Source organism: Manis javanica, chromosome 16 (genome assembly GCF_040802235.1).
Source record: "Manis javanica isolate MJ-LG chromosome 16, MJ_LKY, whole genome shotgun sequence".
Classification (NCBI taxonomy): domain Eukaryota; kingdom Metazoa; phylum Chordata; class Mammalia; order Pholidota; family Manidae; genus Manis; species Manis javanica.
In genome coordinates, this window is record NC_133171.1 from 40,275,722 (window position 1) to 40,293,253 (window position 17,532).

At 36.7% G+C, this 17,532-nt stretch overlaps 1 protein-coding gene across 1 annotated transcript; it reads left to right on the forward strand.

The window, feature by feature from the left end:
• Positions 1-1,266: 1,266 nt before the first annotated feature.
• Positions 1,267-13,076, forward strand: LOC108396532 (cysteine-rich venom protein). The gene is made up of 8 exons (XM_017659423.3): positions 1,267-1,444; positions 2,425-2,483; positions 6,488-6,607; positions 8,363-8,453; positions 9,587-9,732; positions 10,626-10,720; positions 11,487-11,575; positions 12,678-13,076. The coding sequence occupies exons 2-8, from the start codon at positions 2,430-2,432 to the stop codon at positions 12,839-12,841; spliced, it is 759 nt and encodes a 252-aa protein (XP_017514912.3). The 5' UTR covers positions 1,267-1,444; positions 2,425-2,429; the 3' UTR covers positions 12,842-13,076.
• The last annotated feature ends 4,456 nt before the right edge of the window (positions 13,077-17,532 follow it).

Sequence of the window (17,532 nt, forward strand, 5' to 3'; positions counted from 1 at the left end):
GTGGCCAAATTCCTAATTTTCTTTTTCTTTTCTTTCTTCCACCAGCGATGGGCTGGCGTCTCCCAGAAGGCTGGACTTCTGCAGGTTCTCCCTTATACATAAGTACCTGCCCAGAATACAAGGCACTGAATTTTTGCTGGACAGCAAGAGGAATCTAAGGAGTTTCGCCAGCTCTGCTGGTTGCACAGCTCACACGGACGTTGCTGTCTTGATGGCTGCACTAGTAGGTGAAATTCCTCACAGGACCCTGGGAGTAAAGCACTGGGTTCCAAAATAACTGCAAACACACTTTTGTTCATGTGTGAGTTTGTAATTCCTTGATCTAAAAGGAGGGTAGAAAGGAGGAACGTCTTGTGCCACCATGTTGTTATCACCCCTCTACATATACGTCCTCATATACTCCACAGCATCTGGCTTGTCCATTGTTACTAACAAATTAATTTTAAAATGGTGAAATACAATAATTACTAAGTGCCTGCAATATTGCAAGCACTGAGTATTTTAAATGAATTAACTTTTCAATCAATTTAGTAATAACACTAACATCTTATGGTTATTAATATGATCCCATTTTACAGATGAAGAGATTGAGGCACATTGATTGAGTAATATGAAGAAGACATATTACTTGCTCAAGTTTTCTTAGCTAGTGACCAGTGAAGCTGGGATATGAGCCAGGGTGACTGGTCCCAGAGCCCACCCCCAAAACACGGTGCGGCTGCCCTACCAGCCTAGACTAAAGCAATCTTGGAGGAAAATTATTTTTTAATGAAATCATAAGAAATTAACAGCTTTCAGAATAAATTTGTTAATTAAGCTCATTTGTCTTTTCTGATATATTTAGATCTTTTCTTATAGTAAGCTATGATTTATATTTCTAGGAAATTATTTCAATATGGTGGGATTTGATAATTGATGTAAAAATTTATTTCCTATGTTTAGTTAATCTCAGATTGTGTGATTAATTTTAATAATGGAGCATACTGTGGGATTTTGTAATATGTATCATATAATCTTTAGACTACATAAAGGCAATTTCTGGAAAGCAAATTAGTGAGTGATTCCATGGAATGCTATTTAGAAGAAATAAAACAAATCTCTGCCTAAATAGTATTACACTCTCTAGACCATTGAGATAAAGTGTAGGCCCTCCCCAACCCATCATTCCTCACATTATTAAGCCTAATTATAGAACTGCAGTTATTAACTGAGTTCCTCTTAAGAGTTAAATAATGGGCTTATTTAACTCTTGAAGCAGGTGGTAAGATCTTCTAGGAGGTTTTCACCATAGCACATTACTACCACCTTGCACAATTCAGAGTAACCAAGCAGGAACGAGAAGTTATTTGTGTTCCCTTATATATACTGCTGTGCTGAAGATCAAGGTGTGTATCTCCCTTTGGACACAGGAACATCTTATCTTTCCTGTTTCTGCTTATCTCAGGTAAGATATTTGTGCATTATTAAATAATGAGCTATCCATGGCAGGAGAAAAAACTTTTATAGCTTTTAATTTTATGCTCAACTTTACTATTAGTAGATGAGAGTGTATTCATTATTAGGATTTGAAGTATTTTTTTTTCAGCATTGTGTTGGTCCAGTATACCATGTATACCAAAAGAAAGACGATGTGTGGAATACTGTGTTCATTTCTGGCATATCCCTTTTTATTGGTTGTAGATAAAGTGAAATACATTTAGGACCCAGCTACTAGGGTACTGAAGATACACAAAACCACATCATGTGTAAATTGGTTGAGGGAGAGAAACTGTCCAGATTTTCAGAGAGAAGCCCTAGTGGGACAATGACAACCCACTTTAATAGCTAATGGTCATAAAGAAGAATTGGAGAGAAAGTTACTGGAAAAAAAGAAATAAAAAGCTTGAGATAACTTTTAAAATAAAAAGAGGGAATTGTTATAAAAGCAACACTTGGAAATTAAATTATTATATTATATCTATATATTATATATAATATTAAAATTTTTCTTTTTTCAGAGTTACATTAAAGATTATCATGACCAAGAGAGAAATTTTTAAAAACAAGGTTTTAAACTAACTGCCTTAACAATTGGAGATACTCATCAGTGATATGAATTATTACAGATCAAAGTTTTACTTTTCTCCTTTGGTTAGGTCTCAAATTCTTGTCCTTCTAAAGGTATTAAGAAAAACTGCTGCTTTATTCTCAGGTTCCAACCTAAGACTGGATAACACAAGAACAAAGCTTGCATTTGTAGGTAAAGGATGAGACTGGTTTTTATTAAGAAGAACTGTCCATCTGATCAAGGAAATCTGTTCTTTCAGAAAAGAGTCAAACTTTGCAAAAATGTATGAGTCCATTTCTTAAAACTATGATGATTTTTTTCATAAAGTAAGCTATTTAGGTACTCATCAATCTCATAAATGCTACATTTCTTCTCAGAGACAATGCTATTGGTGGGCATATGCCTCGTGGTATTGCTGCAACAAGCTGCAGGAATGGTAAGGATTTGACTTACAGATTTTAAACTCTAAAATAGGATTGCCTTACCCATACCTCATGAATGTCACATACGCAAATATGATGATTGCAAATCTCCTGGGATGGGGAAAAAAAATATTATCTGATCACATTATGCATCATGGTTTTTGCCAACGCATATCTTTACAATAACCAGTAACTTTTTTTGTACTAATTAACACTATGGAGCACTAAGACAGTGGGTCAGCAGTAAGCATCAAATGTGAAGTACAGCATTCATCAGTAGTATAAAATTAAATCACTATTTGCCTTTCAGGAATTCAATTTTCTCTTAAGTAGGTTATGTAGTTGAAGGATTTAACATATACTTGAAGATTTAGTTTCCAGACCCACAAAAGTATGTATTTGATATTACAAAGTCCTAAACAACAACAGTTCAAAACTGAAACTATAATTCTGGTTTTCATTGTTTATCTCAACACATTGTGATTTAGTTCAATTCAACAACCTTTTTTTTTTTTTTTTTTTTTAGTGTCTGCTATACCAGATATTGGGCTAGATGCCAGACATAGAGCAATAAGTTACAGGACTGAGAGACTGGTTAGACATGAGATGCGAGGACAGGGTGGGAGCATCTGCATGGCATCACTGGGTGACGGGAAATGCCACGAGCCTAGGGAGCACCTGATGATGATCAGGCACTGAGAGGAGCCAAGGATGGATTTGTGGGGCAGGCAGGTGTCAGGCGAGGCATGCATGAGATCTGAGTCAGGGGTTTGAGGATCAGCAGTGTATTAGTGACGCTGAAACCACAAAAGTGTATAAACTGAGAAATGTATAAAGGGAAAGGGACTTAGGAAAAAGTACTGAAGAATGCCAAGATTTAAGGGTCAGCCAGGGGGGGAAATGTTGAAAAGAAAGGAAACAAAAAAGCAAAGAAGTAGGAGTCTCACAAAAGCCAAGGGGGAAGTGATCAAGAAGGAAGTCTGCAACATTCCCCAGCTGAGACAAGTAAGACAAAGAATGAAAGGTTTCCATTGTAGTCACTGCGGATGAAGTTGTGTTGGTCTTGGTAAATGGCAGTTCAGTGAAGAGGTGGGGACAGAAGATAGAGTGCAGTAGATTAAGAAGCAAGCGGAAGTGAGCATTTAGACAAAGGTAATGAACATTGAAAGAAGTAAGACATATTCCTCTCCTTGCTAAAAGAGGAAACTCAATCTAAACATGCAAAATCTGGCTTTATATAAGTATCTACTTCCTTTTACCCCCCCCCCTTGGGACCGAAGCCTTGGCCACTTGACTATAAACACAAGCAGCTTAGGCTGTGTACCAAGAGAAAGGAAAGTAATTTTACACCCTTAAAGCTGAGTGATCATTACAATTTGACTTCTGCATTTATTTTAAAGCGATAGTGTGCTTGACTTCTAAAGAACTGATGATTTAGACTAGAAAGTTACTTGAGGAAACCAAAAAGAATAAAGCCACTTCCATATTTTTCAAGAGAAGACAAATGAAAACAAGTTTCCTACAATTAGATACCTACAGAGCTTTCTTAGCATGTCTGCCAACCATGTAGATAGATTAGAATGGACACACAGGAAGAAGAATTTTAACTAAAGTTAGAAGTACTATTTCCTAAATGACAGTTTCATTCCAGGCATCAGTGTATTAATCTGGAAAGACCCTAGGATTTATTTATTATTAATTTATTTAGAACCAAAAGAATTTGGTTCAGTTTCTGATTTTTTTGTTCACTGACTTGGTAACATGTCTAATTTCCGGGGACCTTATCTGTAAGATGAGCATAGAGTTTTGGATAATGTAGCCTTTGATTCTGATCAATGCCCATTGAGAAGTGGTTTATCTGATCTGGAATATCTCTGAACCTCAATTCTTCATTTCTCTAGTGATGGGCTACTTTAAGAACTAAATGACATAATAGTACTTCCCTAATGTATAGAAATCAAAGTTATTTCACAGCTTTTTAAGACGTAGAGAATTAAAAAAAAAACGTGACAATATATTTAAGATGAATATCGCCAAGGTTGATAATAATGGGTTTACTACTTAGCATTCCAGTGTTGGTTTCCAGGAAGCCCACTGCACATGCCAAGGATCTCAGTTATTATTGCTCTTGGCTTCCTTTCTTAATGGGGCAAGTGATAGCTTTAAAGACATTTGACATTCTGCTCTCTGGTTATCCACGTAACACTTTAAGGACAGATGACTGCTTCTGCTGCTTTGTGCTTGGTAATGATGTCATTGGAAAAGCGGTAGTGGTGCATATGGAAAAGGTCAAATTGTGAGGTGATAGCTGAATAAAAGGTTGCTGTTAGCAGAGAAATTAAATATTAATTCAAATACAAGTTATTTAAAACAATTTTGTCCCACTTTAATGATAGACTTTATATTTAAATTCTTACAAATCCTCTGAAATTGTATTTTCAACGTGCCTTCAGTGCTTTTCTTTGTCACCAAATGCTTCATTTTGTTTTGACCAGTGACCCAAAGGAGATTATTAATAAATCCAAGGAATAAAAAAGACAAATGAGTGCACAGATAGCAAACACTTAATGTGATAAGCTATTTTCTAAGAAATAGTAGCTTCCGTATGTTGCTCTCATTATTAAAATAAAGCCTATGGGTACAAGGATAGGTTATGTTTACTAATTTGCACTTCTAAATTTAAAGTAATCAGGCTGTTAGATATAAAGAAAAAAGAGATTCTCAAATAATTGAGTCAACCTTTCTGAATCTCTGCTTTTTCCTGGGTAAGATAAAAGATATTTTTCTCATTTAGAGTCTAGACAGGTAACAGATTTCAACAGATATCTTGTTTCAGCTTCGAGCTAATTAGGATGTGGCATTGTGCAAGTGCAGAGTACATGTCGACCTGATAAACTTTTATATTGCAAAACACTTCCCGCCAGAGCTTCAGCTAACACCTCCATCATGTCGTGTAATTACCATTTCTTTTTGCAACACAGATGTTTTCAATGAATGGGCTTTAATGAAGTGATATTTACAGAGGAAGGAGCTGGTTCAAGGAACAAAGAGACTAGCAGCAGTAAAAAGCGTTTCCATAACTAGGCCAGAGGGACTAAGGGAGGAAATACTGTTAAAAAGTTGAAGCCAAAAAAGTATAATCAAGCATGGAAATATATACTCCCAGAGATGGAATGCAGAAGCAGGAAGGGCGTGGACAAGAAATGCCCTGACCTCTACCCCCTCCCACCCTCCGCTGCCCTACCAGTGCCTCCCTTTGGTCAATCCAGCCAGTCAGAGACAAGAGACCCCAGGGAGTTCAAGCCAGAAAGGTCAGCCTCAGGCCACCAGACAGGACAAAGAAGAGGGACAGGCCACAGACTGGGCAGTACAGCCAATAGAAAAGAACCAGCACAACATTTAGAAACTATTTTGTCTTTAATAGCCAAATTTGTCATGAGTAATTTTTCCAGTTTTTAAAAACATGCTGTCCTCTAATTATGCTCTTAAGACAGAAAATAATAATTGACAATTTCTGAGGTTAATTTAAACATAAATATACACACAATTCATAATCTTTAAAAGATACTGAACATGGTTGACAGACACTCTGGGAGGCTACTTGTATTTTTTAATATAAGTAACATCTGGATATACTATAACCTTCTTATATTTTGCTGTATGTTTTTTTAATCCTGAAACCCTCTGTATTTTGGGGAAATATTTCTTGCTGGATATCATATTGCTCAAACTGTGTTTTGCAGAATTACAGGAATTATTTTTGTTATCATCCTCTTGGTATTCTCTGGCACTAATTAGGCTGATGGCGAATGCTTTACATTCTTGATTGTTATGAGAGATCATGTGTAAATAGCTTTTATGGATCAAGTTAATCTATTGTTAAGGGCAAAAAAATGGTGATATTCAACACAAGGCTAAGCATTTTTATAAACTTCCATATTGAAATTAATCAGTGTTGTTATGTTACTTTGATTTTCAACATAGTAACTTTATCCTAACATTTTGCTTCCTTTTAAAGTCAGATGGCACAGTTTTATCTTTATCGACACATCATCCATCTGTCCAAAAGGAGATTGTTAATAAGCACAATGCGCTTAGAAGGATGGTAAATCCCACTGCTTCCAACATGCTTAAAATGGTAAGTCCTGTCTTGTCCATGGCTCATTACCAATTAGCATTTAGCCATTTAGCAATGGGCATTCAATCATTGTCTATATATGTAAGATAGTCTTATCTATTCATTTCACTAGAAAGTTGACATATTGGCTGGTAGTCAAATCAAACATACTGCATTTGACCTGAAAAAAGATATTGACTATCAATGTAGAATGGAGACATAATTAATAAGCAGATATGTGAAATAAACCTTGTAAATTGTGTAACTTGAATAATCAGATTCCAAACTGCAAATGAAAACTTAAACTACATAGTAGAATGTGGTGTATAGAACTGGAAAGAAAATAAGAGGGAATTCCACTCTTTTTGGCTATGGTCAGATGTTATATATGATGTAATGTGTACCGACTTAGACTACACATTAATAAAATGAGTATACAGAAGATGGTAATGAGCATGTGGAGAAGCTAGAAACCAAAACACCATGAAGTAGGAGATACAGGTTAAGTAAAGAATATCCCTAGAAGATATGATAGTTGAATCTAGGCTAATTACCTAATCTGGAAGAGCTTCAGCTTTCTTGGCTATTAGTGGAAATGATAATTCAAACTTTGCGACATCTTTGTGAGGATTAGTAGAGAAATATTAATGTAAATAAAGTAATATTATTGTAATGTAAATAAATATTAATGTGAATAATAAAACATGGGATACTCAGTAAAAATTAGTTCTTTTTCTCTTTCCAATTCAGATGTATAAAATGTTCTTATATGATGAATTGGGTTTGTTCTAAATTTTCTCAAACAGTTGAGTTAGAATCAACAAATCGTAGGTATTTGGAAGTCCTTCCAAACTTCAGTAGATTAAAGACATCCATGTAACAATTAGTGCTACAATGAACTGTCTTAGGCGTTACTGAGCATATACTTCAATTACAGATGAAATGACTATTTTTTGGAGAGAATTCCTGTCATACATGAAAAATAGAATCTGTTATCTCTGTGGTTCATTTGAATTTTGAGTTGGTGTTTAGGCTAAAGGAAGAAATTTTTACATAAAAAGTAATTGACATTGCCTTCCCGAAGATAAAAAATAAGTCTGTTTTATTCTGAACATTTCTTTTCATACTAGACTGAAATAATTTTTTCTCCCAATAAAGTAATGGCTAGCAAATTTGGCTTGATTTATCTGAATTATGATAATATTAAATCCCTATTTTCACTGATTTTCCTAGATTTTTCCTGTTTTTGCATGTGAGATAAGGGTGGGCATTTATTTTTATTTTTCATACATTTTCCCCTTCACACTGTTGTATTTCATTTAGTATAGCACAAATTTACTAATTCTTACTGTAGCATCTGGCAATATATTAATACATGATGACAGCTGCAAATGTAATAGACATTTTAGGGGGCAAACAGCACATATTTAGTCTCATTCTAATGAAAAAGCCACACCCCCAGGCTAGTAAAAAAAAAAAAATCACCTGTGATTTTCATCTAAAAGAACAATTATTCATTGTTTTTGAAATGATGATTTGGCTGCTAAGAAGTTGAATGGCTATTTTTCTCCCCTAAAATATTTCAAATGTGACCCTATATAGGAAGATCATTTAGGAAAGCAAGAACTATATCCTTTGATAGACTGATGAAAAATTAAGAAATACTACAAAATAATTCATCAAATAGTAGTTTGTTTTAAATGCAATCATATACATCACCATTATCTCATGAGAGCTTCATATTTTCATTTCCAAATGTTTGTCATTTATTTCAAGAGCTGGAATGGTGAAGCTGCAAAGAACGCTGAAAAGTGGGCCAAAAAGTGTACGTTGTCTCACAGTCCCCCCAGTGAGCGGAAAATTAGCTGTAAGTCCAACTTCCTCAGTGAATAATGTGTCATTTTATAAAAGCCAAAAATTAAATGAAAATCATTGAAATAGCTATAGCGTTTGGGAATGACATCTTGTTTTCATTTGCGGTTTAACTCTCTGCACACACTTCGCTACCTTTCTTGTGTTCCTGTTCCTTCCTTGTCTTCTTTTAAACTCTTACCCAAAAATCTCACTACTCTTGCTACCCCCAGCCAAAAATGTAAAGTGAGTCTGAGTTAGTGGTCAAAGGCAAGTGCTTTGAGGGAGAAAAAATTGTTTTAAACTTTTTTTTCTGAACTCAAGTCCATTTAGATATTCACCATCCTTAGTTAGCCACATGCCATTCTTGAAATCTAAAAACACCTCCCCCTTAATACCTTGTGATCAGTTACCAGACCACCAGTTCCTGGTGAAAATAATTATTTTTTATTAAAACATTCAGAATGTAAGTGTAAATGATGAGAATGGAAATTTAAATTTCTCCCTAACTTTCAAGGTCCTCAGTTCACTCCATTCTGCCTGTCCACTCAACTCCAATCTTGTCTTACATTTTTTTTACTAAAATCTGGTCCAGCCCCCTTATCACTATAGACATGTTGTTGTCACTCCTGCATCCATGGCTTAGATTTCATCATTTTCCCACTGAATATCCAATCTTATGTCTGATCTAGTTGCTGTCTGCTTCACATATACTCCTCTTATTTCCCCAGAAAAGAACAAAGGTCAAAATCATGTCTATAACTTTAAAAATATCCCCTATATGCATACTACAAAGGTATTACAGATAATAAATACTTGTGGATTGACTGCTAATCAGTTTACTTATGTTACCAAAATCATGGCTGTGATAATGTTAAGCTAGAGAATCAATTTGAAAATGGATCATTATGTACATTTTAGAAAGAGCTATTCATAGGCTGCAAAGAGTGAGAAATTCCAATTCAGAGAGCAGTGCTTTTGAAATTAAAATTAAATTTCTCCCATAGATCAGTCAGTGAAAGATACTGTTCATTGTTGGGAGATGGTATTCATCACAAAAACTAAACTATAATAGTTGAATAGTTTTCAATGAGAATTCTTCACAAGTACTGGCTTCACTATTGATTCATTGTCTTTTCTAATTTTTAGTTACTGGCTGTGGGGAGAATTTATTCATGTCAAGTAATCCGACATCATGGACAGATGCAATCCAATATCTTTACAATGAAGTTAAAAATTTTACCTATGGATTTGGAAGGACTCGAGCAGATGCTGTAGTAGGCCATTACACCCAGGTATAACTGAAATGACAAACGATGAGTGTTTTTGTCTCCTACCTTCCCAGAATTACTTTTTCTCCTCAATTTATCCTAGCCATACCAATCACACATCTGAATTATGCAATCTATATGTGAGCATGAGAGCTGCCCTACTTTATAAAGCATGTGTGTGTATACATATATTTATATAAGCATCAACCTATTTTCCATCAGCTACCTGCAAATCTCGTTATGGTCTGGATTTCCCACAAGGGGTTCTTTTAAATAATAAAAAGAACTCTGGGAATAAAATGATGGAGAATCCTAATTACATTTCAGCAACACTAAATGACCTTTAAACAAAAGTCTTAAGCTATTTTCTCTGGGCCAGTCACAGCATGAAATACTAAGGAGAAAAATAATCAAGAATATTATACTCCAGCATGCAAATTATATTTTTCATTGTTGAATAAATAATTTTTGCATTCCATAAAAACTAAGGAAAAGTTTTTGGAGTAGCTGAGATTATTCTCACAAAAACACAGGCCAATAAGATATCTTCTTTTTCCCTGCAAAAATTGAACCCCCTTTAGGAGACTTTCCCCACATAGCCCATCACCCCATTGTCTACATATTTATGAATTTAGGGGTAATTCATTGTTGTAACAAAGGTGTCAGGAATGTACAAAATTAATAATGTTAAATGAAGCCTTTGATGTAAATGAAGCCCATGGTTGGAAAAAATATTTTAAAAGAATAATCATAAAGTTCAGATGGAATTTTTAAAATCTGAAAACAATAGTTTTCAGCTTTTGAAAATTCCCTTCATTTGATAACTTCTAATAAGCAATTAAGAAACAAAAAAGCCACATAGTGTGAACACTATAAATTTAACTTAAAGGACTTTATTTTAAACTTTTCACTTCCAGATTGTTTGGGCCACTAGCCACCAGCTTGGCTGTGCATTTGCCTACTGTCCTGAAAAGAAGTTACGGTATTACTATGTTTGCCAATACTGCCCTATGTAAGTACAGCACCAGGGATCATTCTGCATACGGGAGGCCAGCTGGCCTGCACCTTGTGCTATAATCTAATCCCTTTCATCAATCTGAGTTTATGGGGTAGCTTCATGAAGAGCTTTCAGGATGTGTTTGGAAGACTGAGAAGAATTGGGAAAGACAATAAACAATGATTGCATGCATTCTAAGGGGTAATAAGGCCATGGGGTATCAATAGCATAGGGTGGTATATAAAGAATAGGTTCTTTGGTCCACAAGAATCAAGCACATCGATTCTGTCATGTGCTAGCTGTCACTAGGCCACTAGTGTGGCCTTCGGTTCACCAAAAACAACAATGTGAAGTTCCTTTATCCTTATTTTGAAAGAGGCAGCCACAATACATTTCTTGCAAGGATTTCCTGAGGAGTAAATATGATAAGCTATGCTAAGTGCCTAGCATGGCTCATAGCACATAACATATTTTCAATGAAAGCAAATTCATCAAATAAAGAAATATTCTGTAAGATGCCAATTCCCCAAATTCTTAGGAACCTTACTACAAACTTGCCTTCTGGTCAAATGCCTTGGGCCTCCTAAAGGAAGTGGAATGTCATCTCTTTTCTTCTGCATATATTTAAATCCTACCAGTTTACCTGGAAATTGTGGTTCCAACTTTCAGAAATCTCTCTCTTCTGAACTCCTGTAACTTTCTGTGTATTCCATTCATGTGGCACAATCCTGTATTCCTTAGTCATGTCACTAATTCTATCCTTCAAATATTCCATTGCCAGGGGGAATTTTGTGGAATTCATGAAGACCCCATATAAAAGAGGAAAACCATGTGGAGCCTGCCCTAATCATTGTGATAATGGGCTTTGCAGTGAGTAATGTCCATTCTACATCTTTGGGTGCTGCTGTCTTGATGTCTAAATGCGAATGACAGTCACTGAATCTGCCCTGATAGATGTATGCCCCCATTTTGCTTCTGGGTCCTCCTTTTTCTACTTCAGTCTTTTTGACCTGGGCAATAAAAATAGAGCTAAAAATGAAGTGGTAGGTTCAGCTGCCATTGAGTGTGGTGATGACTAAAAGAAGATGGACATTGAGGTAGTCATGCCCAGCAAAGTTAACCCCAGCTGAAGTTCACCTTTAGGTCCTTCTAGTTAGCTGGTTCCTTCTTTTTCTTATTTAGGGAGGAGAAAGGTCGAAGTGTAGAAACTGCCCATACAATCTCAGATAGGACCAGGCTTCAGTTGCTTTTGCTCCTAAATAAAAGCCAGGGAATATATAAAAGAGAAATGTGGTGTTTTCCCCAGCGCCTCTTCACGCACACACACATACACACACACTCTCCCTCTCTCTCTCTCTCTCTTGTCTCATTTTCTCACACACACTGCCAACTACATCACTTGACTGGTTCCTAATTAGTGCATTTCATGGGAAGCAACCACCTGAAAAAGAACTTTGGGCTATTTTAAGCACCTATGTTGAAGGTTCCAGCTAGCCTTCTATTAATCCCAGACATTACATGCACACATGCACATACACACAGCAAAGCCCTTTCTGTATAGGATACTATTCCTTTGTATGGTTTGTTGAATAGAGTGTGAGCTGGATTTGGGCTCCCATTTGCCACCTTTCCCGTTTTGTACAATCTGCTCATTGCACATGTGGGCACATACAAACATACACACACTGGCCTAAATAAGGGGTACCTGATGTACACTGGGAATTACGTTTATTTCTGTCATGTGCACCTTATTGGAACAGGGTAGGAAAACATTTGATTTCATAAAGCTCTGGGTATATCTGTACAGGTATGTCTATTAGGCAGTTGATTATATATTTGTATGTAGTGAGCTTTGAATGATAGAATATATGAATGAAAGAATAAATGGATCTCTCCTGATATAATATAGTTTTGCATAACTAATACTTTAATCCAAAAAGCAGCATTTTATTTGTCTTTTATTTCATTTCAGCCAATCCCTGCATGCATGTGAATAAGTATGGGAATTGTGATGATTTGGTCCAAATACAGGGGTGTAATACAAAAGCCATGAAAGAAAACTGCCCAGCTACCTGCAAATGCCCTTCAGAAATAAGATTAAAACCTCTTCATAGTGATGTTTGTCCTCAAAAGTAAAGTAACTGCATTTAAAAACAAAGTCACTGAAAAAATTGTACTGCTTTCGTGTAAAAACTCAGACAAGTTTTGAATATCTTCTGTTGAATATATCTTGTTTCATCAATTAAATATGATAACATCTGAATAAAGAAAAACAGGTAATAAATTGAACTTAACCAGACATTAAATTCAATAACTCTGAACTATAAATAAAAATGTAATACAAAATCTAATAAATTCTTAGTCATCATAATTGGTGAAATGTGCTTTAAGTTTTGTGTAACTCTTAGGAATAACTGTGTTGAAAACTTTTAAAACACAGGGCTCAGAAAGCCTTTAGTTGGGGAGAGGAAAAATTTGGCAGCATGAGAAGTGAGGCAGAAACCTCTTCCCAAAACCACATATAACACAAAAATACAGCAAATAGAACTAATCCTGAGTGACCTGAAGACTGCTACAGGTTGCCTACATCTAGGGAAAATCTCTCAGAAAAGGGTAAAGTAGCAAAGCTGCGATCCAGTGGGACCCAAGCCCTCCCCCAACCCCAGCCTACAGGTGGGAGATAGAGAAACAGAGTGGGGAAGAAGTAGAAGCTCAGGACTACTAAACACCCCCCTGGAGATCTGCTCCAGGTGCACAAACTAACATTACATGGTGCTCTGGAGATTAGAGGGGGTGGAAAGCAAAGACATGTGGAAAGACAGACTGAGATTCCAGCCACTTGTGGAAAATAGGTACTCACAACTGGCCAATCTGGGACAGAAGAAACGTGGGCATATTGGAAGACTTCTCAACAGTGAATGGGGTGCTAAAGAGGCAAGGATTACATAGAGGTGGCTGCTCAGGAGAAAGGATAGGTGGACAAAATCATCCTGGCACACTCAGCATAGCAGGTTGGGAATGTTCAGGAGCTACAGGCGCTCCATCCCCATGGCTGGCAATGCAACACAGAGGCCCCCCACTGCAATATACAGCCTGCTGCTCCTTCCTCATGGGAGGCACTGGTCAGCTCACCTGCTGCCCCTGCCATTGTGCTAGGTCAGAGCTGAGTAGCCCCACCTACTGTGGCTACAGAGGCATAACACAGAGGCTCCTCCATGCATGCTAGCCCACTGGCCCTGGCAGTGGAGTCGGGCACTGCAGCCGAGAAGCAGGAAAGAGCTCTTTCTCCTGGAAGGCACTGACTCCATGCACCTGCGAACCCTGCCATCACTCCAGATGCTGGGCAGCTGCAGAGAGTAAAGCTTCTGGCCACTAGAGGGCACTGCCTACACAAAGTTATTATTCAATAGAAATCATTAGAAATGTGAAATGGCAAAAGAACCTTGTTCAACCCCAAATACCTCAAACACCAGAAAGAGGGCACAGGGAAACTCAAATCACCAATATTCTTGATAAATATTTCAAAATAAAAATCATAAATATGCTCACACAGAGCTACAGAAGAATAATTGAGTCTCAGGGATGACTTCAAGAAAGAGAGACTTTAAAAAATACAACAGCTAAAATGAAACATACAATGGAGGAATTTTAAAGCAGATTAGAAGGGTTAGAGGAGATGGTCAATGGAATAGAAATTAGAGGACAAGAATACAAAGAAGCTGAGGCAGAGAGAGAAAAAAGGATCTCTAGGAATGAAAGAATAATAAGAAAACTCTGCAATCAATCCAAAGGAACAATATTCACATTATAGGGGTGCCAGAAGAAGAAGAGAGAGAAAAGGGGGTAGGAAGTCTGAGGAAATAATTGTGAAAAATTTCCCCAATGTGGGGAAGGAAATAGTCTCTTAGGCCATGGAAGTGCACAGATATCCCAACACAAGAGACCCTAAGAAGACAACCCCAAGACATATAATAATTAAAATGACAAAGATCAAGGACAAGGACAGAGTATTATAAGCAGCCAGAGAGAGAAAAAAGATCACATACAAAGGAAAGCCCATCAGGCTGTCATCAGACTTCTCAGCAGAAACCTTACAGCCTAGAAAAGAGTGGTATGATATATTTAATGCAATGAAACATAAGGGCCTCCAACTAAGAATACTCTACCTGACAAGATTGACATTTAAATTTGAAACAGTGGTTAAACAATTTTCAGATAAGCAAAAGTTGAGGGAATTTACCTCCCACAAACTGTCTCTACAGTGTATTTTAAAGGACTACCATAAATGGAAGTGCTCCTAAGGCAAAATACCTGTCACCAGAGAAAATAAAGGAAGTAGACAAATTAATTACTCAGCAAATGCAAAAAATTAAATTAAGTACCTGAAAAGTCAGTCAAGGGATACACAAAGAGTAGCACCTAATATGATACCTAACATACAAAGAGTGTAAGAGGCAGAAAAAGAAAGAACCTTTAGATTGTGTTTGAAATAGCAGTAAGTGAATTAAGTTAAACTGTTAGATAATAAAGAAGTTGCCCTTAAACCTTTGGTAATCAGGAATCTAAAGCCTGCAATGGCAATAAGTACGTATCTATTGATAATCATCCTTAATGTAAATGGAATGAATGAATCAATCAAAACACAGAGTAACAGAATAGATATAAAAACAAGATGCATCCATATGCTGCTTACAAGAGACTCACTTCAAACCCAAAGACATACACAGACTAGAAGTGGAGAGATGGAAAAAGATATTTCATGCAAATAATAGGGAGAAAAAAGCATGAGTTGCAGTACTTGTAACAGACAAAATAGGCTTCAAAACAAAGAAAGTATCAAGAGATAAAGAAGGACATTACATAGTGGTAAAGACATCAGTCCAACAAGAGGATACAACCATTATAAATATCTATGCACCCAACATAGGAGCACCCGAATATGTGAACTAAATACTAACAGAATTGATGTGGGGGAAATAGAATGTAATGCATTCATTTTAGGAGACTTCAACACTCCAAAGGACAGATCAACCAGACAGAAAATAAGTAAGGAGACAGAGGCACTGAACAACACATTAGAACAGATGGACCTAACAGACATCTACAGAACAATCCACCCAAAAGCAACAGGATACACATTCTTCTCAAGCAGACATAGAACATTTTTCCAGAGTGGATCATATACTAGGCCACAAAAAGAGCCTCAGTAAATTCCAAAGGATTGATATTGTACCAACCAGCATCTCAGACCACAAAGGTATGAAACTATAAACAAATTATGCGAAGACAGCAAAAAGGCCCACAAACACATGGAGGCTTAACAACATGCTCCTAAATAATCCATCAATGATCAAATAAACAGAGATCAAGCAATATATGCAGACGAATGAAAATAACAACTCAACACCCCAAAACCTGTGGGAAGCAAAAATCTCTTAAATATAAACATGAATAATTTTTTCCTTAACACAGCTCCTTGGGGAAGGGAAACAGAAGCAAAAATGAACAAATGGGACTACATCGAACTAAAAAGCTCCTGTACAACAAAGGACACCATCAGTAGAATAAAAAGACATCCTACAGTTTGGAAGAATATATTCAGACACATATATCCAATAAAGGATTAACATCCAACATATATAAAGAACTCACACATTTCAACACCCAAAAAGCAAATAGCCTGATTAAAAAATGGGTGGAGGATCTGAAAAGACACTTCTCCAAAGAAGAAATTCAGATGGCCAACAGACACATGAAAAGATGGCTCCACATTGCTAAGTATCAGGGAAATGCAAATTAAAACCACAGTGAGATATCCCCTCACATCAGTTAGGATGGCCAACATCCAAAAGACAATAAACAACAAATGCTGGCAAGGATGCTGAGAAAGGGGAATTCTTCTATACTGCTGGTGGAAATGTAAATTAGTTCAACCATTGTAGAAAGCATTATGGAGGTTCCTCAAAAAACTAAAAATAGAAATACCATTTGACCCAGGAATTCCAGCCCTAAGAATTTACCCAAAGAAAACAAGATCCCAGATTCAAAAAGACATATGCACACCTATGTTAATTGCAGCACATTTTACAACAGCCAAGATATGGAAGCAACCTAAGTGTCCATCAGTTGACAAATGGATAAAGAAGTGGTGGTACATATACACAATGAAATATTATTCAGCCATAGGAAGAAACCAAATCCTACCAATTGCAACAACATGGATGGAGCTGGAGGGTATTATGCTCAGTGAAATAAGTCAGGCAGAGTAAGTACCAAATGATTTTACTCATTTGTGGAATATAACAATGAAGCAAAACTGAAGGAACAAAACAGCAGCATATTCACAGACTTCAAGAAAGGGCTAGGTCACCAAAGGGAAGGTGTTGGGGAGGGTGTGTCGTGAGGAAGGAGAAGGGGATTAAGGGGCATTGTGATTAGCACACATAATATAGTGGGGGGTCACAGGAGAGGGCAGTATAGCACAGAGAAGACAAATAGTGATTCTATAGCATCTTACTATGCTGATAGACAGTGACTGCAATGGGATGAGAGGAGGACTTGATAATGTGGGTGAATGTAGTAACCACAACGGTGCTCATGTGAACCCTTCATAAGATTGTATATCAATGATACCTTAATAAAAAAAATATCTTTGTGAAGGTATGCATCTGCACCTTTGAAGAGCTTGCTCTGTTCTAGCTGACATCTGTAGAACAAAGATGATGAGGGCAGATGCTGATCTCAGTGATAATTAAAAACACAGTCTGCTGTCAGAAATATGAAAGAAGTTACCATAGCGATATTTCAGTAACACCCAGTTACTGGAA